Source organism: Fringilla coelebs (assembly GCF_963513975.1).
Source record: "Fringilla coelebs genome assembly, chromosome: 12".
In the NCBI taxonomy this organism is placed as follows: domain Eukaryota; kingdom Metazoa; phylum Chordata; class Aves; order Passeriformes; family Fringillidae; genus Fringilla; species Fringilla coelebs.
Window position 1 is genome coordinate 2,438,431 of NC_140038.1, and position 23,956 is coordinate 2,462,386.

Genomic DNA, 23,956 nt, shown 5'->3' on the forward strand with positions numbered 1-23,956 from the left:
TGAAAACAGGAGTTTGTTAATGCCTTCATTCATCCAGATTTATTTCCTGCTCACTGAAAGCATACACCCAGCAGTTCACTTGGACAAAACCCTGCTGTGTATGAAAGACCTGCCTATTGAAAAGTAACTATATATCCATACAGATAAATATTTATACACACTATAAAGTCTGCATGCAAGATTCCTACATAGATCAGATAGCTACGTGCTCACTGCTTCACTTTTCTCTTAGAACAAATATTTTGTTTGAATGAGCACATTTAGATACCAGTAGCAGCCTCTCCAAGGCAACAGGGAACTCTCTTAGGGCTGCAAACCTTCCAAAGAACCTCAGAAAGTTCTGGTAGCAAACCTCCTTTAAGACACATGGTAGTACATTCAGCAAGCCATTCAGCACTGCAGCTGGATGAAATGACACCAGTGTGCACATGCTCTGATGCAACACAGAATTGACCAAAGCACAGATATTCCTTTAAAGCCTCACTGCACACCAAATCCCCCCCAGGTGACAGCTGGTGAGTAGGCTGTGATGCCAAAGGTAACACAACAATTTGCAGGTTTCTCAATAGGATCAATCTATTTTTAATTTTTATCTAGTCATCATTTCAAATACAGACAAACACTGGCAGAAACACATGCCAATTTTCAGGCAACTCCTGAAGAATTTTCAGCTGCACTGACTCACTTCAGTTTTAATTTTGTCTTTCATGAACTAAGCCTTGAGAAATTGTCAGTCAAAACCTGCTAGAATAGACATAAAAATTACATTTAAAAAACCCCAAAAACTAAGAGGAGCTCAAATTTCCAAGGATCATCTTTTACATGTTTACCTGCTGGCTCTATGCCTTCAGCCTGGGTCTCCTCTGAATGAGGCAGCAGATCCCTGCAGACAGTCTCTGCATCTGTAAAGGTTCTAAAAGAAAATTGAACTATTAAGATGTTATCCAGGGACACTAGCAGGATCTACTACAATCAACATAGAAATATGCAAAATAGATATGAAAAGGTAAACAAAAACACAGCTTGCAAGCACTTTGAAATACAAGCAGGTGGAATTAGAAAGTTCAGAGCTATCAAATACATTTTGACTCTTGCAAACTCCACTATGACCCAGTGAAATGGAAATGCCCCGCCCTAAGAATGACATTCTTTATTTCACACTTTTGGTTAAAACATCATGGAATACACCAGATGAAGACACTAACTTTGAACTTCCACAAAGATGCCATGAACCATACAAGTGTGAAGAATGAGTTACCAATCTTAACCCTGATCATACCGACACTGCTACCATGACACCTTGTAAATTGTCACTCTTGATACCTGTTGAAGCTCTGAAGTCAGGGCTTTGTTTTTATAACAGGAAGAGAAGGCAATTTTAAAAATACTACTACTAATAATAATAATAATAATAAAGTTTCTCAGCAATGTCACCAACACAACAAATGATCATTAACACATGAATGAAATTAACTTTTCCTAAAAGTAAACAGACAGAGTTTAAAGTACAAATACAAACTCCAACCCAAAGAGTCTGCAAGGTGACAGACTGCTAAGAATTCCATGTGCAAAATATCTAAACAATAAGCATTTGGAAATTACCAAATATAGCAATGCACTACAGTTTATGCAAGAATAGCAGCACAAAGATTTTTTCATTTAGCTAATTTCATTTACTAGAACAAATGGTGGGAATCAGAAGCCTTTAGAGGCAAAGAAGAAGCTAGGACTTCCTTCATTCTTTCTCCATAAGGACAACAGAAGAGTCCTGAGTGAAGCTCAGGAAGTCCTTCCCCTCCACAGTGTAATAAATTAATTCAAAATGTAGAAAAAGAAAGCTGAAACAATACCCTTCACAGCTTTCAGATAAATACAACCTCAAAAGCAGTTTTTATACAGCGGTGACAGGGAGCATCAGCAGGACCAAACACTACATCAGGCACTATTTCCCATTTCATATTAACAACCACACTTGTAAAATACTTATATATGTGGGACACTCCTAGAATTTATTATTGTTAGTCACAAGAGCCTTAAGCAAGCTGTGTCTCCTTTCCAATGATGCAGCAGACCAGGGAACTCTTCACACCTCAGAAGTGACAAGCACAGTTCTTTTCCTGCCTCACTCTTCCCCACAGGTACCCTCAGAGCAGGGCCCAAAAGCAGCTGAAGGAAAACAAGGAGTCATCACTAATCTTGCCTCTGAGGATATTTCCTCTCTTGTTAATGGCATGATGGCATGAAACATGAAAGGGCTTGTCTGATAAACAAAATGAGGATCTGAAAATAGTCACTGGCTTGGTGGAGGCAGATGCTGATGAGAAACTGAGTAATTTAAATATAGAAATGGGTTATCCCACATTTTGAAAGGTAAGCCTGTGTTTGATATGCGGAAGAAATGGTGACTTAATTAAAAAATGAAGTGGGATTGCAAAGGCAGAATGAAAGACCAGGAAGATCTCTATAGGAATAAACCAAAAATCCCCATCTGAAATAAGAACATATGGTGGTCTGCCATCTCAAAACACTTGATATAATTCTTGATTCTTTTCCTATTTTAAAGAAAAACTATATTTGATGTTTAACAATCCAGTGGAACCTTTTCCTTTAAATATCTTGTGAATAATAAAGCTTTCTATTATTTTACAAAACAAATAACCTGAAGTCTTGGTCCAAAGATAACTGAAACTTTTTTGATGAAAACAAAGAGCAGAAAAGCCTTCTGAATAAAACAACTCTGATTAGTAATGCATCAGAAGAGCCTCATTTGATGATACTCAGAACATAATAAACATTATTAAAGACTTTTCCCAGATTAATACCTCTTTAGCTTGCTTTATTCTTATCTATCATAGCACACTGGTTCAGTTTATATTCTCTTTATAGAAAAAGAGCCAACCAACATTTGAACTTCTGGACTTCCTCTGGTAATGCTTCAATGTGCAAAACTTCCAGGAGGACCCCTACACATTAAGTATCTTTGTGAGTGTTAAAGTTGGTAACACTCCATGCTACATAGTTCTTACCTGTCCCCATGAATCAGGCAGCTCATTTGAGAGAGGTTTTTTTGCCCTGAAAGTACAATCAAGAAATTTTTTCTTCCAACAGCAATTTCTGTGTATATTCAGAACCATTGCTTCTGAGTGAAAGAATGAATGTGGCTTTGATGACTCTACTTGAACCTTTTATTAGGAGTTATTCCTTTAAAAATTAAGTAAATATCCAAAAATGGTTATGGTATCTGGAATTGTTCAAGACTGAACTGAGCAGAATTGGTGGGGCTGCCTGATCAAGAGCTCACCAAGCATAAATTGCAGCAAGGAGAAAAAGCACTGCAGAACCATGGCATGGTGCCAAGAGGCCCCAGCAAAACCAAAATGCTTCAGAGATCTGGACTTTGGCTCTTAAATTTTTTATTAAGACTGAGGTTCTGCATAAATTATTCAGCGTTATTAGTGCAGGGCCGGCATCTTCCAAAATCCAACCACCAGTTTAAAGGTGGAGTTTCTGCATCTGATTTCTGCAAGTTTACAATTCCAAAGATAATAAGCAAAAACCTCTACAAATCACACGGAGCAAGAATTTAACAGTAGAGGTCACTTGAACAAGTCAATTAGGACAAACTGAGATACAGTTCCAAAACGCTGACCAGCTAGAACTAACCAAAGCATATTTCTGTATAACTCCATAAACATGGGTGATTTTTGAATGACAGCATTTCCTGATGTAATTTGGGCTTTAATTTCAAGGTACCCCTCTGGAAAACATGACCTCACCTGCTGCCTGAATTCAACACGCTGCTCTCACCTGAGACAAAAGCACAGCTCAGGCTGGCTGGCTTATCCAGAGCTCTGGGGCAAAGCCCAGCACTGCCCACCCCACCCAGAGCTCCCTGGATGCTATTCCACACGGATGCTGCTCTCACACACCAGGCCAACCTGAAAAGCAAGAACCTGAACATGCACTATTAACAAAGGGAGAGCTTCCTTTCCCTCTGTGTTTCCATGACTGTACCAGCTCGAGTGAGATTAATCTTTGCAAGCCAGGGAGCAAGGTGTGTGTGAGGTAAAGTAATGACTGATGTAATTGACAGCCCTTCCTGCTGGGTGTGAGTCGCCAGAGGAGAAGCATCCAATCTGGATTTGCTGTCATAGCAATTACTGGTTTTATCTGAGTGTATTTGATGGCAACCACTGAATACAGGATCACTTCTTATTGTAACAACAGAAACTAAATGCCACAGCTAAATCTCTCTGCTTTTATCATTACAAAATGAGTGCTCTTTTGCTAATTGCCCACTAGAAAAACTGTTTGTTCTGTTACCATAATGATGCTTAGTGATTAATGGCACTACTTACCGTGATACTCATTTCCATATTTTTTTATTGTTGTTTTAAGGGACTTTGGAATTAGCCTTTCCCTTCCACAGGCTCTGTTTCCTGTTCTGGCAATTGGAATTTCTGCTTACACCTCACGCTCTAGGCCAGATACAGTCAGATATTTGCTGTCATCTAAATTGTTTCCTCATAGTAAAATCTGGTGAAATTACAAACAATAAAACTGAAGAGAATCTACTAAGTCAGTCTTTAATATGATAATAAATAATTTTCCTCTTTGGAAAAAACATTTTACAGAAATTCACACTTGAATAAGCCTTACAGAATACACTGAGTGTCCTAGGATACATTTTGGCCTTGTTTCTGCAGACTGAGTTCTACTATCACAAACTGCACCAAGAGAATATGAACACTGTTATGCAGCCACCATATTATGAAATCTAAGGGGAACCTATTCATTAAACAGATTACATATGGGAGCAAATAAAAAGACATCTCATTCTTTTGGTATCCCCCATTCCTTATCCTATTCCTGTTGTTCAACTCCTGCAATCTTGTCAATGTTAAGTTTTTACCAGTCAGCTCTATACAGGAATTATCAAAAATTTAGAAGATCAACCTTTCTAGAGAGACAGAGGGGCTTTCTATAAAGTTGCAAAAATAAGCTGTTTAACAAATAATCACATACATAAATTGTTAATACATTATTTAGGACAAGGTATTCCTTTAGGTGGCAGAACATTTACTCATAACCCTCTACGCACATACAGCAAGCCAAAGTACTTTTACATTTGGAAATCACATTGACAACTGCTCACAAAGAAGACTCAAACATTTTTTCCTCATGAAACCAGAGGGTAGTTCAGACCACACATTCACTCAGAGCCATATTCTGAGCTTCCAGACCTGTGCTGTCAGATTCACAACGAAGATATCATCTCCTCCTCCCTTTCTTGGTATTCCTGTTGCAGAGGCTTCTTCATTACACAGCTTCTCCATTCCCACCCTCATCCTGGTACTGGTGTAGCACATGTGAGATCACCATGCAGCAAAATATTTTTATTAATTAATTATTCTTATTCTGGTTTAATGGATGAGACATGGTCATTGTTGAAGGTGCTGCATTCATTATCGGATAAGCTGAGGTTGTGATGTGTTGCCTGTGTTTAGAAGAACAATATGTTCAAGGTGCAAAGCTCTGGCTGTGGTCAGCCATGTTACTGCAGTTCAGGTCTACTTAACTTCCTAAGCTTTTATTATAAAACTCACATGATTTTTCAGCTTTTGTCCTGTCAAAATAAATGATCCTGCAGACTGTCTGCAACAGAGAACACAGCCAGTAGGGAGGGAATGCTCAGTTACAGTGTCTGCGGAGTGCATCCAATTTCTCTGTCTCTTACATGATTTTTTCCACAAAGCAAACCCGTTCAGCTTCTCCTGGGGATGCTCTGACAGCACTGCTTCCAGACTCGGTGGCCTTCAGGAAGGCTCAGTGCTGTTCTGCTCTCACTGTGATGATCCAAAGCAGTGCAGCTCCTTCCTCTGCCTTGCTGCTCCTCCTCACCTACAAGCTCACCAGAGACTGCATTCTCATGGCAGTGGCCATGTTACTTCATACTTCTTACAACAAAGTCCTCACCTTTTAATTAAACTTCTTTTTCTGCTTGCCTTGCCCAAAGAAATATTTTGTAAGACACAGGTGTTTATCTCACGGAGCAATGTGTGCAGATCCCCATTTACACAAGCGTTTTTTTCTCAAACACTTCTTTGTTGAACTGGCTTTCCTAACTATTAAATATTAATCCTATTTAATAAATACAAAAAAAAAATAGGCTGGAGTGGAAAATATGCCTTTTTCCAAGACAGAACTTCTTCATAAATTTTGATTTAATCTTATACTGCTTGCTTCTCTTGAGGAGAACTTAGTGAATTCCTTCTCTAAACTCCTGCATCTCGGTGGCTTGATTATTTAAGGAATCCACTATAAAGTGGATGATAAAACATTCTTCTGCTAATCAAGTGCCCATCTTGTGCTGTTTCCATCTCGGTGACAAGTGTCCTCAGTATTGATCTCTGTTCCAACACTGAGGAATTCCCCCCTCCAAGCTTTTGCTGCATGTTCTCCAGGCCAGCCCAGCTGTATACATTCCACCAGCTTTACTCTGCATTACAGCTGCTTTGGGGAGTGTTTTGGGTCTACATCTGCACATTCTTAAAAATTTTTCATTGGGTGTTAGGCATTTTCAACAGCTCATTGGGGCATTTAAATTCAAGAGGGAATCATTAAGTATTCATCTGCCAACTCTTCTGGCAGGAAAAAGCAATGGCTTAAATTACCCACGGGTAACCTCTGAAAACTAATGATTCTGGTATTTCGCCTAGAGACTTCAGAAACTAAATATCTTCATCCGGATCCCATTCATGAGAAATCCTTTCCCAAATCCCCATGCATCCCAGAAGAGACCAAAATACCAAATCCAGTATGTTAAAACAGAACTCAAGGGACAGATTTTAGAAATGAGCACAAGACAGTAAATTCAGAATCACAGATCTGACCTAGAGTCCTAGACAAAGACAATAAAGTCACTCTGACTTAAATCAACATAGCACCACAACTTTGATAGATCAGCAGCTAAAGAGACTGGCACAGAAATAGCCAAGAAAATACTCTGTCTCCAGACTCTGAGGTGCTGCCAACTGTTACCCAAGATGTTCTGAAGAAGTTTTCTCATTTTTTATGACATAAGGGAAAAAACCCCCACAGTAATGCCACACCACATTAGTTCTTTAAACCCTCATTTTCTGTAATGTAATATTTTTCCTATAATGAGTAAAGAGTCACAGGAAGTCCCCATGGCCCTTTACAGGACACTGCTGTCTATTAGGACTGGTCATCTTATTTACTAATTACTCCTCTATTCAAATGAGGCCAATATTATAATACATTCCTTATTAATTCTATTTAAAAGCTCCCCTTTGCCCTTGAAGAACAGGTTAGATTTAGCTGTTAATTGGTTTCCATGTCCTCATGAGACTTAAAAACAGGGCCATAGATCAGCCCAGATATGATCCTATTCTTGCAAAAAGGCTGAGCTGATTCAACAATCGCTGTGATTTTCACAGAGCACAAGAAACCAGTCTTCGTCAAATTATTCACACAACCTCTTCTCTCACAGAGAGATTTAAAAGCTAAACAAATGCTGAATAAAGAACAAAATACTAGTGATAAAGTTAACAGCTGAGATCTATTTTACCATATGATGGCACACACCTTCTAGTAAAACCTATTTCTTTACTTTATTATGTTCTCTGGCTGTTCTCTGGCTGCAAAAAACAGAGCTGAATCATTTTATTCTTGTTGAGAATAAATATCCTCAAAAATCAGGTCATTTATTTTGGTGAGCAGAGCAGTTTTAGGGACAGCTGAGAACTTCATGGCTGAACGGGAAGAAATAAACAATGTAACGAGCCTTTTTTATTCTCCCCCCAAAAAGGCTCTATTCAGCAGTTGGGAGCATACTACAACCCTGCCCTGACCTTGGTACAGATTTTCTGGCTCTGTCCTCCCCTGCCCAGCAAAAACCCTGACCTGAAGCAGAAATCTCCCAGTATCTGTATGGCTATTTGCAGGGAATGCAGCAAAGTTAGGTCACACAGAACTCATTATTTCATCTCTACCTCATTTTTTAGGTCATACTGATTCAATTTCAGCCTTATAAAAGATCTTCCTTTCCTATTTCCATTTGATACAATTTTATTTTGTCTAGTCCTTTCTACTTGGAACCCTACTTCCATAGCATACTAAAAAAGGGACAGAAGTTTGCTACCTAACTTCAAACCACACCAGGTAAACAACAGCATTTAACATGGTAACACACACTGGCATGTTCAAACACACACAAACACAGATGTATGCCAAAGACTTTGAAAGCATCAAAAGCATTTTGAGTTCTAGGGTATGATATTCTTTCATAGAAATTCAGTAAAAACCCAAATGCTAAACGTATTTCTAATACAGGAAGCTTAAACTTCCTGTTGGCAGTGGATGCAAACCACTGCACTTTTAAATTCTCCTTTAACTTTTTTAACAATAACTCAGATTTTTTTTTTTTTAATTAAGTATGTCACAAATGGAAGCATGCATGAACTAAAATAGAGGCATTATTACTAACTTAGCAAAATCCAAACCTTCATGAATCAGAGTGTACATATAGTTATATGGATCACAAGTCAAATAGTGGTTTCTGATCTCTGAACAGGTTAAACCAAAAAATGACAATTCTACTACTAACTACATTGGGATTCCAGAAGCAACAACAATACATTCAAAAGTTTTCAAAGATTTCTAAAACTTCTTCCTGTTCTGAAAACCTTCAATCTTTGGATTGCTCCTCATGATTCTTATCCAGGATTACAAAGCCCAGAACAGAAGAAGCCATTGTCGCAGCAATTACCCCAATAACCAATCCTTCCCCTGAAAGGATCAAACAAATCTTTCCAGAGACATAACATGCAAGTCATTCTGTAAATAAATGTGAAGTTAGATTTCACTTAACAGAAGACTAAATTCAGTCTCTGGAAATGGATATTAGTCCTTAGCAATACTGACAAACTTCTAACAACCAGAAGATAAAATATTTCCCATGAGATGTCTTGTTCTATCTTAAGTACTTCCAAAAACCCGAGAGTTGGGGAGATTTCTCTCTCAGAAGATACCATTCCACTGATAGATCAACAGGTAGAAGAAACAATGTGTTCTTTCTGTGCTGCCTAGGACAGAAAGGAGACAGCGCCCAGCAGGATTACTTTTGTAAAAGGTAACATAAACATCAAATACACTCTTCTAAAACTCACTTCCCCACTCCCACCTGTAAGAGATGGGTTACCTGGTTAAGTTCTGTTGCCTTTGACAGGAAGAAGATGATCTGTCAAAAAGATCAATTATTACCTGAGGATTACTCCCCCAAATCCAGAAGAGAAGCAGCTAAATAGCCTCTGTGCTATAAGATAAACATTATACAGGTGTATCCTATATGCCAGTAAGATACAAGCAACATATTACCGACTCAATGATGCTGTTAGGTTTAAAGTCAAAGTGGGATTTAGCATAGGAGAATAAACCTATTTATAATCTTCATTAACAAGTTTCTCTTATTCCAGCTTCAAAAGATACACCTTATTCTTCATTAGATAGTAGATATGCCAGGAAAAATTCTTGTGGATCTGCACAGTAGTACAAGAGAACCTTAAGCTGGGAAAAATTGGTATATGAGTTTGTTAAAATAAATGCTCAAGCTACTTTACCCATTTTCACAGCTTCCTGAAACATTCCTTGCATTTTCAGTCTGCAATTGTTTCGTGAGAGTCTCTCCACTGTTAGGCATGCTGACAAACCCTGCAAAGCTGGTCACAAATATGCTGAAGAACTGTGCAGATCAGGCATAAATGAGCTACTTGGAGAACCAAAGAAACCAACAGTAACTGGTTATTTGTTAGAAAAAACAACACGTAATACAAGAGGAGGAGACTACTGCTACAAAAGCTATTTCTTTCTGATTTTAACATGCTTGAAATGTCGCAGTGCCTGTGAGCTGCTTACTGTTAAACTTTCTTTTTAATTCACTTTAATTATCCATGAGAAGAATTTTAATGAGTTCACAATGCTTTAAGATGCAAATCTTTTCTTCTGCCAAGATTTCCACAAATTCATTCACACAAGTTGAAGCAATTCTAATTTTACTAAGTCTAGTTTCGAAAAAGAACATTCAGTGAAGCTATTTTCTTAAAGCAAACACAGACTAATTACATTAGGAAATATCTTAAAGTCAACTCTACCTATGAAACCCAGCACTGCAACAGCTAAGCACCTCCTCCAGCACCACAACTACAGCAGCACTTCTGCACCTCACCAGAGCAGGCCTATGGTATAATGTGGAAGTTTCTACATATGACTGAACAAATGACTTCCCAGGATGTAAGAGAGACCAGTTCAGCTATTTAGGCTACTTCTATACTGGTAAACTAAACAAAATCCAGAGAATTTTGGCTCAGGCCACCCACTGTGAGCACCTTCCCTGGCATGGTTCTGTATGAACTGGCACCTGCCTGGGACAATGCAGGGCAGGGGCTGTCACTGGAGATGATCTCAATGACTGCCCTGTCTGGAGGAGGGACAGAGATGCAAGCCATGCTGTGCCACGGCCTTCACAGCCACAGAACATAATCTAAAATGTTTTACTTCATGGTACAAAGAGAGTCATAGCGACTAGGAGTATCTAAGATAGCAAATATTAACTTTGTAGAAAGTGTGGATTTTATTCCAGAGTGCCTTGTACCATATCCAAACATACAATTGTAGACAGTGCAACTTGAAATGAAATAAACTTTCAAGTGAGATTCTAAGGAATCTATTCTCAACACCAGAAACTAGATTTGAAAATCTCTGAACACAAAATGGGGATATTTCAATGGTAAAAATTTGTGATCATATGCAGCAAAACTCTATTTGTCAGGATTGACTTAGCTCTTTCATTTTGGGATAATTCTCCAAAGGCTTTGTTCCAACAATTCTCTGCAGAAAGCCACAAGGTCTCTCCCTTGCAACCAACTTTCCAGTAACATAATACTCTTCTTTTTCTTCTTCAGGTCATGTAAAGTGTTTTAGATGCTATATGAAGGAAACCAATTAGAGAACTGCTAGTTACCTTGACTGAGTTATCTTGGGTGTTTAGTGGCTGGGTAACAGGCTGGGCTCCTGGAAGGAAATGGCTGCTCATTCTCTAAGTCTTGTACTTTCAGTGAATAAAGAGATAACCTCAAATTTACGTGTCTTCTGTGTGCACTGTGTTTATGAAGGATTTTTTTGTTTTGTTTTTCCTATGATTTTCCTTAAACTTGCTGATGGCTAGCAAATTATTTTGACACAATCAAGCATTCTCCAGAGGCAGATCACTCCTCCAGTAACAAGGGCAGCTTGTTACTGCCAGAAGGGTTTGTTACTGCCAGAAGGGAAGCCAGGCTGTGAAGTAAGAGGAATTTATCAGTGGGAATTGGTGGAGAAGAGTTGCTTTGGACTCTCTATGGTGTGACTGTAACAGAAAACTCACATCACTGTGATAAACTGTTTCCTGCAACTGTCAGCTACGGTCTTGTCACTTGAACAATAGGCTCATGAATGTCAAGCTGTAATAGTTTGACACAGAACTTGCCTTTGTAGTTCTACACAGAACCTGCCTTTGCAGTTCTGCTACATTTCTAGGTTGACTTCAAGTTTCAAGAAATAAATCCTAACAAATGAGGCCAGCAACTTACATGGAGTTCAGCAGAAAAAACCTTCATCTTGAAATGGTTTTTACATGTTACACCTTACAAGATGCTACGATCCTTTTCTTTTATGCCTAAATCTACCTGCGTGCAAGTTGCACAAGCCTGCACTAGACCCAGACAGAATATCTGAGCTGGGATGGGCTTCTTTTTGCAGCTACAGGATAAGATTTCTGGGCATGACAGGCTCACTAAGCAATAAAAGAATATAAACGCCAAATAAAACTCCCATACTGTTCACATCCTTTGCTCTGCAATTAGGACTGGTATCTTTCAGAAATTTGCAACCTCAGAGTTGAAGACACTGTCATTACAATTTGCACAGTCACAAGATCCCAAACAGAAATATCAGAGAGGCCAAACCAAAGCCATGTTGTTACTAAGGTCCAGCAGCGACCAACAGCACTGCAAGGCAGACCAGCCTTGGTGTGGGTGGAGCATGCTTGGGACAGTGCAGCTATGGTATTTTCTCAACAATCCTTTCTTTAGGATTTTTTCTCCTGAGAAGCAGAGAAGCATCAGAAACAAAATGTAAACAATGATTATTTGCTGCTGTGGAATGCAACAGGTGGATCTGGGATTGGTCTCATGTGGTTGTTTCTAATTAATGGCCAGTCACAGTCCAGCTGTCCAGACTGTCTCGGTCCATGACAAGCCTTTGTTATTAATTCTTTTCTATTCTCAGCCAGCCTTCTGATTAAATTCTTTCTTCTATTCTTTTAGTATAGTTTTAATACAATACATATCATAAAATAATAAATCAAACCTTTTAAAACAGAGTCAACATTCTTGTCTCTTCCTTCATCCTGAGAGCCCTGCAAACACCGTCACAGGACAGGATGTTTCAGGTTTAATTCACAGTAAGACCATGGAAACATGAAACTCCCCACAGTATGACTATGGAAATGTGTACTCCCCCATCTATTTACTTGTAAGGCAAGAAAGTGAAATGTTTCACCATAAAACTGTATTTACTTAAAATGAACAGAGGGCTGGACTAGTTCTGGATGCTCCTTGCTAGTCATCACAGTTAGTTTCGGCAACTGTATGACAGGGCCCCTTTTTTTAGTCATATAACTGGTAACAAATAGTGTCAAACAATACTTTTTGGTGCAAACATTAAACTGGTAGTCCTATTGTTCCTCCCATCTTCTAGCACTGAATCCAAATCAAATAAAAAAAACCAAAACTTACCTCACAACCACTACCAGGAGAACATCTCATAACCTTTATTCAAAGCCTGTTTCAAAGGCTTTGTTACATTTCTTTACATAAATTGCACCACTTCTAATATTTTTTTATTTCATATCAGTTTTCTTAGAGCCTGTCAGCTTTTCAGCTTGCTACTAATTGCAGCTATGTTCTGTTAAATACATTTATTGTGATTATCTACAGCTCTCTTTTTCCTACTTTCTCATAAAATTAAGAATTTCATGCAATGTCTAAAACATTTTAGCTAAAGTTAAAAAAAATTAAGCTCCACAGATCTACTAAATGAGAGTAGTTTTCAGGGTTTATGCAAAATTCTAAATCCAAACATGTCTTCAAATATTAGTGCCAAAGCCTCCATTAAATCTTACTAAACAGGTGAGTCTCAACACACACCTTAAGGATCAACCAATTTATGCCACCTTGGGCCAAGAAGATGATGCTGAGGGCAGATTCCAGAATGAAAAGCTTCAGGCAAGCAACAGCTTTTTAAACTCACATACGGTTTTTATACTAATTCATTTCTAATGCAGGAATTCAGATTAGACAAACCTGTGACTGCTACTTACTCACTACACACTACCCTAAAATAGCTCAAAACAAATGCCATCATTTACATTTTTCCTGGAGATACCGATCTTTTACTTTTCATCTATAGCAAAATGATTTTTCTAACAGTTTGTTTCTGTAGAAAATATCCTTTTCGTATCGTAATTATGGGCCCAGGGCCATTAAAGCTTCATTCAATGAAACTCTCACACTTTATTGTTTAACATATATTTTTAATAAGACTAAAAATCATAGCCTAAAAAACATTACTTAAAGGATATTTCCCTAAGAAGTTTGTAGAAATTGTGCTAACTTTTGAGATCTGGATGTTTCAAAGAATCCAGCTCAGCACAAAGGAAAGTCTGCTGTGATTCTAATTTCACTTTATAGAGGAAATACTGAAGCTCTTTTAAGTAGATTTAGTGACTGAAATGAGACACAATCCCTCAGATTCCTGACTTGTTTTTTTTCCCAGTGTTTGTAATAAAAGTTTATTTTTGATACTCAACAAAAATCAAGGGTGCTGCAAGAAGCTGCAGCTGCAGTTCAGCAGCTTGTTCTCTTACCTGTGTCTCCAGGATCCTGCTTTCAACAAGAATGAGAAATAGCAATACAGCCAGATAAAAAAAATGCAAACAATCAGATTCAAGCAGTGATTTGTACAATGGGATTCAAAGATAAATGCATAATCCTTGTGGGATATAAAGATGCTGCATGGTCCCAAGGTCAGGGGGGGAGCAGTTTTAACTCCTGTTTTGTGCTAACCTGTTTCAGAAGCAGAGTCCTCTGGTGGCTAAATAAAACAGGCTCCAGATCTAATTACTCCCCATTCCCAGTCCATTCCTGCCTCCCTGCAGAGAACAGAAATTCTCTGCTTGTTTTCCTGTTGACACCCACACGCTAATTTGATACTGGGCAAGTAAGAAGCAACAAGGTGATTCACATTACGTGTGGCAGGAGGGAAGAAAGGGGAAGAACAGTAAAAGAAATTAGCTGTTCATCTGAAAAATGGGTGAGCAACTGCTGGTTAGCAACAACCACAAACTTTAGGAGGCAAGGTGTGCACCACAAGACACAGAATATACAGCCTTGATCACCAGGCTGGTTGAGTACAGGAACCACGACTGTAATTGCTGAGAAATGTGTCTGCACGTGTAAAGGCTGTATCACATCTATTACTGATCATGACAAAACCATCTGCTGAGGATTCTAACTCTGTTCCATAAATACATCAATAAAGTATTGATAAATAGGAAGAGTCTTGCTTCAGACAGCTGTAGGACTGTATTCTCCTCAGGTGTCAGAATGAGGGCATCACTCAGACAAGAGTGATGTAGGAGATGCACGTGATGATGCAAAGAATATCCATTGAGTGGTACCTCCTGTTTTTATCATCTCAAACACCAACACTGACTACTTTTCCCGCTAATTCTTGGAATAAATAACGATTTTATTGCACCAACTGGAACCAAAGACGGAGAAAACAAATACTGCATATGAAGGTAAACATAACCTGATAGGTTGCCCTACTAAAATGAAAGTAAATGACGTAGGAGGCTCAATCCTCTTAAGCAAAGACTCAAACCAGCCAAGTTTTTGGCTGTTTTTACAAGTAACAAATGTTAACAGTAAAAAACCATCCACCAGTGTGAGTTCTTATTATAGTTACCAGTACCTACACACACCTACAGGAGGATTTCTACTCACAGAAATGATATACTCTTTGTATGACACACTAAAAATGGATCTCTAAAATTCATTATGTGCTTTGAAAGCTTCTCATCTACTAAAGCATTCAGCTACTACAAAGCTACAAACTGATTTACTGTTTCTTCTTAAAAGGAAATATTATGTTCAGGACAACAGATTATAGGTAATTTAAGTTGGAGACCATTTGAGAATGAACCTTTTCTTTGCATTAAAAAGGAGATATTTAGTTCCTGGTCTACAAGTTTACAGAGTAACTTACCATAAATATTTCTAGAGAAGAGTTCCTGCATTTACTTGTCAATATAATTTCACAATTGCAAAACATAGATTTACATGTTCAGCTGCTGATAATTACACTTGGAGAAAATAACAGTTACCAACACTGATATCTTTCTTGTGGTTTTGAACTGTTCCTTTCATTGACATTTTCTGTTGATTTCCTGTAATTAGCTGCCCATTCTTCAGTAAATTTACATGCTGAATATAAGTAGATTGTACTAATTCAATCTTCTAATAGTATTTAGCTGAAATACAGTAGGAAGGTCATTATAGTGGCACCAGAGCTCTAAATGATGACAAATTTTCATTCGGATCCCTCCCCCTTTTTCTTTTTCCCCATTTCCCACTGTTAGACAACACAGCAGGGCCCTCTCCTTCAGTCATCCTGACCCTTTACCCAGGCTGTGGTTGGCAGGGCAGGGCACTGGAACCTTTGGGTTATCATAATCACAGGAGACGCTCTGCTTTTTTTATTCCCAGGAATACGGAACTGTTTCCTGGAATAAAAAAGCAGCTCATATACATTCCTATTCAACTCAAGTTTGAGCAAAATCTGTTCTCAGGTCATGCAGCTTTTCTGCATTTTTCACTTAAGATTTTTCAGATTAAGTTGCCATCTTCTAGGAAAATACGCTATTGCTCAGATCCACACAAGTACCAGTTATCTCCTTTCCCCTGAGCAGTAAATAATTATTTGAGGACCTTTGGTTACCTGGAGAAAGATGGAAACTAGCCCAGCTTCCAAGTCTGCTCCAGGCAGGCTGGCTTGAGGAAAAGACAAATAACAGATACGGAGCAGGGGTACAACATGAGCCAAATTAATTGAAAAGGCCCGAAACACTGAGGAACAAGGCATCAGGAAAGCCTTCTATTAATTAACCAGAACAAGATCTAACACGCAGCATGGGGCAGGTTGTACCAGGGCGCTGGCCAGCCTCTCCCGGAGGTGAATTGTGAGATTTCAGAGGTGAATTATCAGATTTCGGAGGTGAATTGTGAGATTTCACAGGGCAGGGACAGAAACGGGCCCCAGCTGAGGCGGCCGCCATGAGGGGCCCTCAGGAGAGCTCTCAGCCCTGCCGGGCCCGCGGCATTTCAGATTTGCCTAAAGCTGACACAGGCAGAAGCTTTCTAAATTAGATTTAAAAGACTGTGTCTACAACACAAAGATGTAAAATTTTAGCTCCATAAAATATATTTTAGCTCTATAAAATAGCCACACTTCTACTGCAATGGAAAGCGCATCTAAAGCTTCCGTACAATAAAACTATTATTATTTTGGAACTTTTATTGAAAAATAGTATTACATGTAAGTCTAAAAGGAATAAACAAGAGGAAAGAATAGACGCGCGTTACCACATTAGCATAGATAATAATGTACAGCTCCCATCCAATGCCAACTCCTGGGCAGCCCATTGCCCGAGCACAGTGTGTGGGAGCTGTACTCAGGGAACGCCGGGCGCGGCCCCGGGGGAGCTCCCGCCGCACAGCCCGGCCGGTTAAAGGCAGCCGGGGCGATTAAAGGGAACCGGGCCGCCCCACATTGACCACGGACCGCCCGGCCCGGCCCGGGGCTCCTCCCCCGCGCGCCCCGCCGGTGACGTCACGCGCCGCCGTTCTAGACCGTTCCAGCCCCGTGACGTCACGCGCGGCGTCATTCCAGAAGATTCGGCCGGGGCTGCTATAAAGCCTGCGGAAGAGGCGGGGCCGCCGGGATTGGCGAGCGGGCGGCGGTGCTGGCGGCGTTTTGTGCAGCGGAGCGACCGCAGCGGTGAGCGCGGCCCGCGAGCGCTCGGCGGGGCGCTGGGCGGGATAAGCCGGGGGTAACCCGAGGGTAACGTGCCGCGTCCTCCCACAGGCACCCACCATGGTGAAGGAGACGGAGTACTACGACATCCTGCAGGTGAAGCCCAATGCCTCCTCCGAGGAGATCAAGCGCGCTTACCGCAAGCTGGCGCTGAAGTACCACCCCGACAAGAACCCCAGCGAGGGCGAGCGGGTACGTGGGGTGGGGGCCGGGGCTGGGCCGAGGCCTGTGGGCCACCCACCTACCCACCGTGAGGCGGCCGCGCTCCAGGCGACACCTACGGCCCTTGCGCGGGGCAGGCCCCGTCCGGCCCTCCGGCGGGCCGGGGCCGAGCCGGGCTCATCGCGGGCCCCGTCCGGCCCTCCGGCGGGCCGGGGCCGAGCCGGGCTCCGCGCGGGCCCCGTCCGGCCCTCCGGCGGGCCGGGGCCGAGCCGGGCTCCCCGCGGGCCCCGTCCGGCCCTCCGGCGGGCCGGGGCCGAGCCGGGCTCCCCGCGGGCCCCGTCCGGCCCTCCGGCGGGCCGGGGCCGAGCCGGGCTCCCCGCGGGCCCCGTCCGGCCCTCCGGCGGGCCGGGGCCGAGCCGGGCTCACCGCAGGCGCCGCCGGATCGCGCAGTGGGCGGCCCTGCCGGGAGAACCGGAGGCTGGCGCAGGGCCGCCCGCGGGAGCACTGCGGCTCCCCCACAGACAGGCCGTTGTTTCGGCCAGCGTGCCCTGAGTCCCAGCTCAAATTCTGCTTTGCCTTTCCTGGAGTGTAGTGCCGGTACGTGAAGGCTCCCCCTGCTTCCAGGTCTCTATTCAGATCTGTGCAGCTGGTCTGATGGCCCAGAAGTGGAAGAGGGGATGCAGCTTTTTTTTTTCTTTCTTTCTTTTTTCTTTTTTTTTTTTTTTGGATGTGGCGTGTATTAGTTTCCCTGTAGTTACAGTGGAAGATCGTCCTTAGAGGAGCTGGTTAAAACAGGCAGAGCTTGAAGGATTTCTAGTGTGCCAGTGGCCACTGTGCTGTCAGATGTTTAAAAGGCTGGTGGTGGATCCAGCTGCCAGCACTGTTGTGCTCGATGGGTTTGTGCCCCTGAATAGGATGGGTTTTCTTCAGACAAAAATGCTAATGAGGATGTCCAAGGTAACTATACCTGGGAAATCACTGGACTGTACTGCTTACAGGAGAACTGTTTTACATGATATCAGCACAGACCCGCTCAGCTGCCTGTGTTGACTTGGATGATAAACAAGCACCACAATTGGGGAACAAAGGAAAACGTGAATGATGGGATAGCTTATCTAAAAGCTGGTCTACTAATACATTAATATAGGAATAGAAGGTCCATATTTACCTTACATTACTGTCTAGAATACTAACTTACAGAACTCAAACAGTAGCCTAGTCAAAGGCAACCTTTTCTGCTCTTACTTTTTTAGTTCACCTTTTCTGCTTTTATTTTGGGCCTGCTTTTTTTGCTTACACCACTTTACATGGCCATGAGTAAATGAAATTTAAAATTGAAGGGGTCATTCCAGTAATAGCAATTTCTTTTTAAAAATTCAGTTGGCAATTTTAGTAATAGGAAATTCTTCATAGCTATTTAAGAGAATTCCTTAATTGTTTTGATTTGTATCGAAGTCCTTGTGTTTGTGATGAGTAAGCAACACCAGTGTCTGGTCACATAAATCTCTGCTGTAGCTGGATGTACCAGCTCAGCAGGCATGGAGGATCTCTGTGTAGCTCTAGGCTGACTAGCATTGCTGTGGCCATGAGCAGTTGGGCGCCTGCAGGACTTCAGGGATAGCACCATATTCCTTTCTAAATGGATTTGTTAGAGGTTATAATGATTGTTGCAACTACCACAATCAGCAAAATGTAGTTGGTATATACTTGTAAGGTGGGTGTGACTGAATTAAGCCCACTTAAAACATGGGAGGAGGGGGGAGAGGGAGGAAAGGGGTGGTTTTCCTGGACAAAAGTGTACTATTATAGTGTGTTACCCAGGGAGTTTCCTCCTGCTACAAGAGGGTGTTGTAGTGGCTCGATCTGTAGATGGAGCTGTATATGAGAGGGCTACTTTTCCTCTTGGTCATAGTTGTTCAGAGCTTCTTTTTTCTTTTTAGTTTAAACTTATATCCCAGGCATATGAAGTTCTGTCGGACCCAAAGAAAAGGGACCTCTATGACCAGGGTGGGGAGCAGGCTATTAAAGAAGGAGGCCTGAGTGGCGGCAGCTTCTCTTCACCCATGGACATCTTTGACATGTTCTTTGGTGGTGGAGGCCGAATGAATAGAGAGAGAAGAGGTACACAGTTCTAAACAAGTTCTAGAAACTCTAACCATGCACTTAAGCATAAAACACCTGTGCTATGGTACTGCTGTTCTGCTGAGTGCACATAGCGTGGATATTACTTGTTGCAACAATAGAATAAGTAAACTGATTTTTCTAGTTATATTAGCATGAAGAGTCTAATAAAGTAGATAACGTGGCTTAGCCATAGCCATCTTTCTGCTAAGTTCTATTTATTTTTTGTTGAAGGGGAAATGGGTAGTCTGTAGGGGAGGGGGAAACATCAGTGAGTCAGCAGTTGATTTAGACCTGTTTAAGTTACCTTTTTTCCAAGTCTGTGCCTCACTTGCTCATATGCTTTTGGGCAACTTGCTTCAAAGGACACCATCAACTTAAACTTCAGTAATTTTAAATCCCATTAAAATATTTGGGAGAAATTACATGAAACTGAGTACAGTGTATTGCCAAAAGCATGATATGATTTTTGTCTTTTCCAAGCCCAATGCCTGTTAAAGGAGCAAGTAGTAACTTGCTGTAAAATCACTGAAATTATGCTATGAAGTGGCATGGAAATTCATAGGCAGGCATAAATAGCAACTTCTAAATTGACAGATGTGAAGCTGGTAGTGTCCTTGCATCTTGCTGTTTCAGTTAAGCTTATAAAATTAGGAGGAGGAGCAGGGATAGGGTGGCTTTGATGATGCTTTGCTTAATTACAGCTCAGCCTTTATGTTTGGAAATAAATGGGTGGAGCTTAGTGGAAGCTGATGGAATGCTTTTAAGGGGGCTGAGTTGTGTTCAAAGTTTGGAATGAACTCTGCATTTCTTCAGTGAGACTGTGCATGAACATTTGTCCTCACAAGAGCTGAATAAGTATTAATATTTTTCTTTTTTTTCTGAAGGCAAAAATGTGGTGCACCAGTTAGGTGTATCTCTTGAAGACCTATATAATGGCATTACAAGGAAACTGGCACTGCAAAAGAATGTTATTTGTGCAAAGTGTGAAGGTAAAAAACACAAGTAGTGGTTTCAGATCCCTCTTCCAAGTTGTTTGTGTGGCTTGTCTGAGGCTGAGAAGAAAGTCTGAAGGCTTTTTTACTTTTCTCTGTCTTCATTCTTTGCCTGATCCCTGAGAGTCTGCCAGGGTATTTAATTCTTACTTACACTTATCCAAAAGTAAGTCTCTCGACAGTGTTACAAAGTGATTGTTCTAATTGCAAACTAAAACTCACTGTGAGTTGCAGTTAGGGGTACCTAAATTAAAATTATCTTCACCCAGAACTTGGATGTAAATGTTTAGTCTGTAAAATTTCTTTAATTGCTGCGGATTGAAGACCAGCTTGTGTTAACGCTACTAATTTTACAGTTAAGTACTCCCTAGATTGGTCCCCTTTGAGGCAAATTTTAATAAGGTTTTATATCTTAGTACTCTGTTAAATATTTAGTAAGCAGATTCTTTTCCAAGTATTAATGGAATATTTATGTCTTGAATTTGGTATGCTGACAGTTCCTTGGGAACCAGGAGTTACTGGGGGGTGGGGCAGAGACTAATACAATAAGCTGTATGAACATTTGTTTGTAGAAACCTCCAGCTTGTGGGGTATGTTTTGTGATGGCAGCTAAATTCCATTACTGAACCACTCTTAAGTTACCCTAAATATGCTCTTGCAGTCAGCGAGTTCCAGCCTGACTACTGTAATTTTTTGAGACTGAGATGCAATTTAATTCTTTTGTCAAAGGTTATGGCGGGAAGAGAGGGGCAGTAGAAAAATGTCCTGTCTGTAAAGGAAGAGGGATGCAAGTTATAGTTCAGCAGATTGGACCTGGCATGGTGCAGCAAATCCAAACTGTGTGCCCAGAATGCAAAGGCCAAGGTGAAAGAATAAATCCGAAAGACAGATGTGACAACTGCAATGGCTGTAAGGTTGTAAGAGAGAAAAAGATCATAGAAGTTCATGTTGATAAAGGTAAGGACTGTATATTTGTATTGGTTCCCAAATAATAATGCCAATAATAGTCTATAGTTCTGCAGAGAATAAATGGGTTTCTTTTCTTCAGGTATGAAAGATGGTCAGAAGATAGTATTTCATGGAGAAGGTGACCAGGAGCCTGACTTGGAGCCTGGTGATGTTATAATTGTGCTTGATCAAAAGGATCACAGTGTCTTTCAGAGACGAGGGCATGACTTAATCACAAAAATGAGAATTCAACTCTCAGAGGCTTTATGTGGTTTCAGAAAGACAATTGAAACTCTGGACAACAGAGTTCTTGTCATATCTACTAGGCCAGGTAGGTCGTTAAGAGTACTAATACTATGTAATACTATGTCTGCTTGCCTGTTTAAATGTACCTGGACTGGAGTTTTTGGGTTTTATTTGGGGTTTTCTTTTCTAACCAGATGATGCAACAGGTTCATGAGGCAGTCACTTAATGTTAGTTGGTTCTTTGTTGTTATGCTTTCTAAAACATGCAGAGGTATACCTAATGCTGTCAAATACTTCTTAATAAACCTCAGCCCCAGTTGGTGGATAGCCAGGAAGATATTAAAGAGGAAAGAATCTTAATTCTACTAAATTGTCTTCATTCAGCCTGAAGGCAGTGCCAAGAAAAGCTGATTTCTCTTATAGCAGGGGAAATAGTCTAAATGGCCTTAGTTGTGTACAGCTTGGGTTTAGGTCTTTGCTGTGAATTGGTTACCATCTCCCTGAGGTGCCGTGAGTGTACAGCCCTGCCTTGTGTGGCTGTGAAATGCCTGTCCCATCCCAGCAGCCCACTTACAGCTCTTGCCTCTATAGGTGAAGTCATAAAACATGGTGACCTGAAGTGTATCTACAATGAAGGGATGCCTGTCTACAAATCTCCAATGGACAAAGGCAGCCTGATCATACAATTTTTGGTAAGCTGCATGCTTTTCTGTAGCCAATATATTCATTTTTGCACATGAATAAATACTAATTTTAAAAAATATGTAAAATTGTAGGTCCAGTTTCCAGAGCACTACTGGCTCCCAAGGGAGAAACTGTCTCTGCTGGAGGCTCTGCTTCCTTCCCGAGAAGATGTTATGGTTACAGATGAGATGGATCAGGTAGACCTTGAAGATTTTGATCCAAATGAGCAAACCTACCGTAACAGTGCAGGAGAAGCATATGAAGAAGATGAGGAGGGTCCAAGAACAGGAGTACAATGTCAGGCATCTTAAAGCAAGGTGAAGCGGATGTCATCTAAGATGTAAATTTTCACAATGAAAACTGCATGGCTGTAATAGCCACTGCTTGTGGTTTTTGTGTTCAGCAAATTGAGTTGCTGCGCTGTCAGTATCACCTTTTTGTAACTAATTTATATTGTGTTCTTGTAGTCTTTCTATATAAAGCAAATGTCATACAGCTGAGAACCAAGTTGGTATGCATTTTCCTTGCTGTGAAGGTTCTCAATGTATTCACCTGTGCTATTTCTATAAGACTTTGGCAATATCAGTAGAGGCTAAGTGGAGTGTCTTATGTAAATACTTTCATACTGGAAAATTAATTTCATAGAATAAAACATAGCAGAATAACTTCTAATAAATAGTACTTCACCTTTTCTCATGCTTCTCTTGTACTTTCTAAGCCATTCTGGAGCCCCCTTTATTTAAACAAGTTCTTCTAAGCTCAGACTCCTGTCATCTAGTCTAGATTATTTGTGTTCACTGCACCACTCAAACCTGTCCAGTTTGTATTTCAGAAGCATATTGTGCATGCCCTCCTCTCTGCCTCATAGCCCGCTTCCTGTGTTTTGTGGGTTTACAGTAGCATTCCTTCAGCTGCTTCTCTGTGTGTGACCTAAGGTTACAAGCTGTCCTCTAATGGTGTTACATACAAGCAAATACTTGCAAATAAAAGTTTGACTTTTCAGAAGCTCAAGCTTTGTATTTCAGCCTTCCCTAGAAAGGGTTTTTACTTCCTCCTAGGCATTGTATACTTGTGCCTTAACTAAAATGAATAAACCAAAACCACCTGCACTGGGTGTACTGCTGCTGTTTTGTAATGTACCTGATACCACAGTACAGCAATCCCATTAAAGTTTTTTTCCACTTTACCTATTTGCTGGTAGTGTTTGTATTAAGTCAGGGTTAGAAAACAAGTGGTCCCCTTTAGTGAAATGAAACCAGGATGAATGTTCTATGTCCATGTTTTAGTTGTTGAAACAGGTGTTCAGCTTAAGTGATCCTCTTGCACTCACTGCTCTAGCACCAGGACAAGCTGGGCTGTCATTTCCCATGTCCATAACACAGCCTCAGTCATTTTCCTTCTGCTAAAATAAGCTGCTGTAACACTTAGCCCATGCTTTCCAGCTCTGGTCTATTTATGTTTAAAGCAGGGGTGATTAACTGAGCAGTTACTTCACCCATGACTACCTATTTCCAAAAATACTTTTTTTCCCAAGAATTAGACACAAGGACTTGGAGCTGTAGCTTTTATTTTAAAAAAGTAAGGCT

At 40.8% G+C, this 23,956-nt stretch overlaps 2 protein-coding genes across 2 annotated transcripts in view; one reads left to right on the plus strand and one right to left on the minus strand.

Moving 5' to 3' along the window:
* LOC311158484 (calcium and integrin-binding family member 2-like) overlaps window positions 1–9,721 on the minus strand; it is a gene marked incomplete at its 5' end in the record, with an annotated part of 86,836 nt that extends 77,115 nt beyond the window's left edge. Inside the window, 2 exons of the mRNA XM_084213898.1 lie at window positions 831–913; window positions 9,642–9,721. Coding sequence (XP_084070024.1) covers window positions 831–913; window positions 9,642–9,721 — 163 coding nt within the window. The remainder of the gene's footprint in view (window positions 1–830; window positions 914–9,641) is intronic.
* Window positions 9,722–17,080: 7,359 nt separating this feature from the next.
* On the plus strand, window positions 17,081–23,556 carry DNAJA4 (DnaJ heat shock protein family (Hsp40) member A4). The gene is made up of 8 exons (XM_084213890.1): window positions 17,081–17,178; window positions 17,266–17,406; window positions 19,317–19,497; window positions 20,385–20,489; window positions 21,222–21,449; window positions 21,541–21,771; window positions 22,278–22,378; window positions 22,463–23,556. The coding sequence occupies exons 2-8, from the start codon at window positions 17,275–17,277 to the stop codon at window positions 22,679–22,681; spliced, it is 1,197 nt and encodes a 398-aa protein (XP_084070016.1). The 5' UTR covers window positions 17,081–17,178; window positions 17,266–17,274; the 3' UTR covers window positions 22,682–23,556.
* Window positions 23,557–23,956: the final 400 nt, after the last annotated feature.

Excerpts from the sequence above, each read along its gene's own strand:
- DNAJA4 (XM_084213890.1), top strand. The coding sequence starts at position 17,275 with ATGGTGAAGGAGACGGAGTACTACGACATCCTGCAGGTGAAGCCCAAT. Across the intron at positions 21,772-22,277 it reads TGTCATATCTACTAGGCCAG|GTGAAGTCATAAAACATGGT; the intron begins GTAGGTCGTTAA and ends TTGCCTCTATAG. Across the intron at positions 22,379-22,462 it reads GCCTGATCATACAATTTTTG|GTCCAGTTTCCAGAGCACTA; the intron begins GTAAGCTGCATG and ends GTAAAATTGTAG.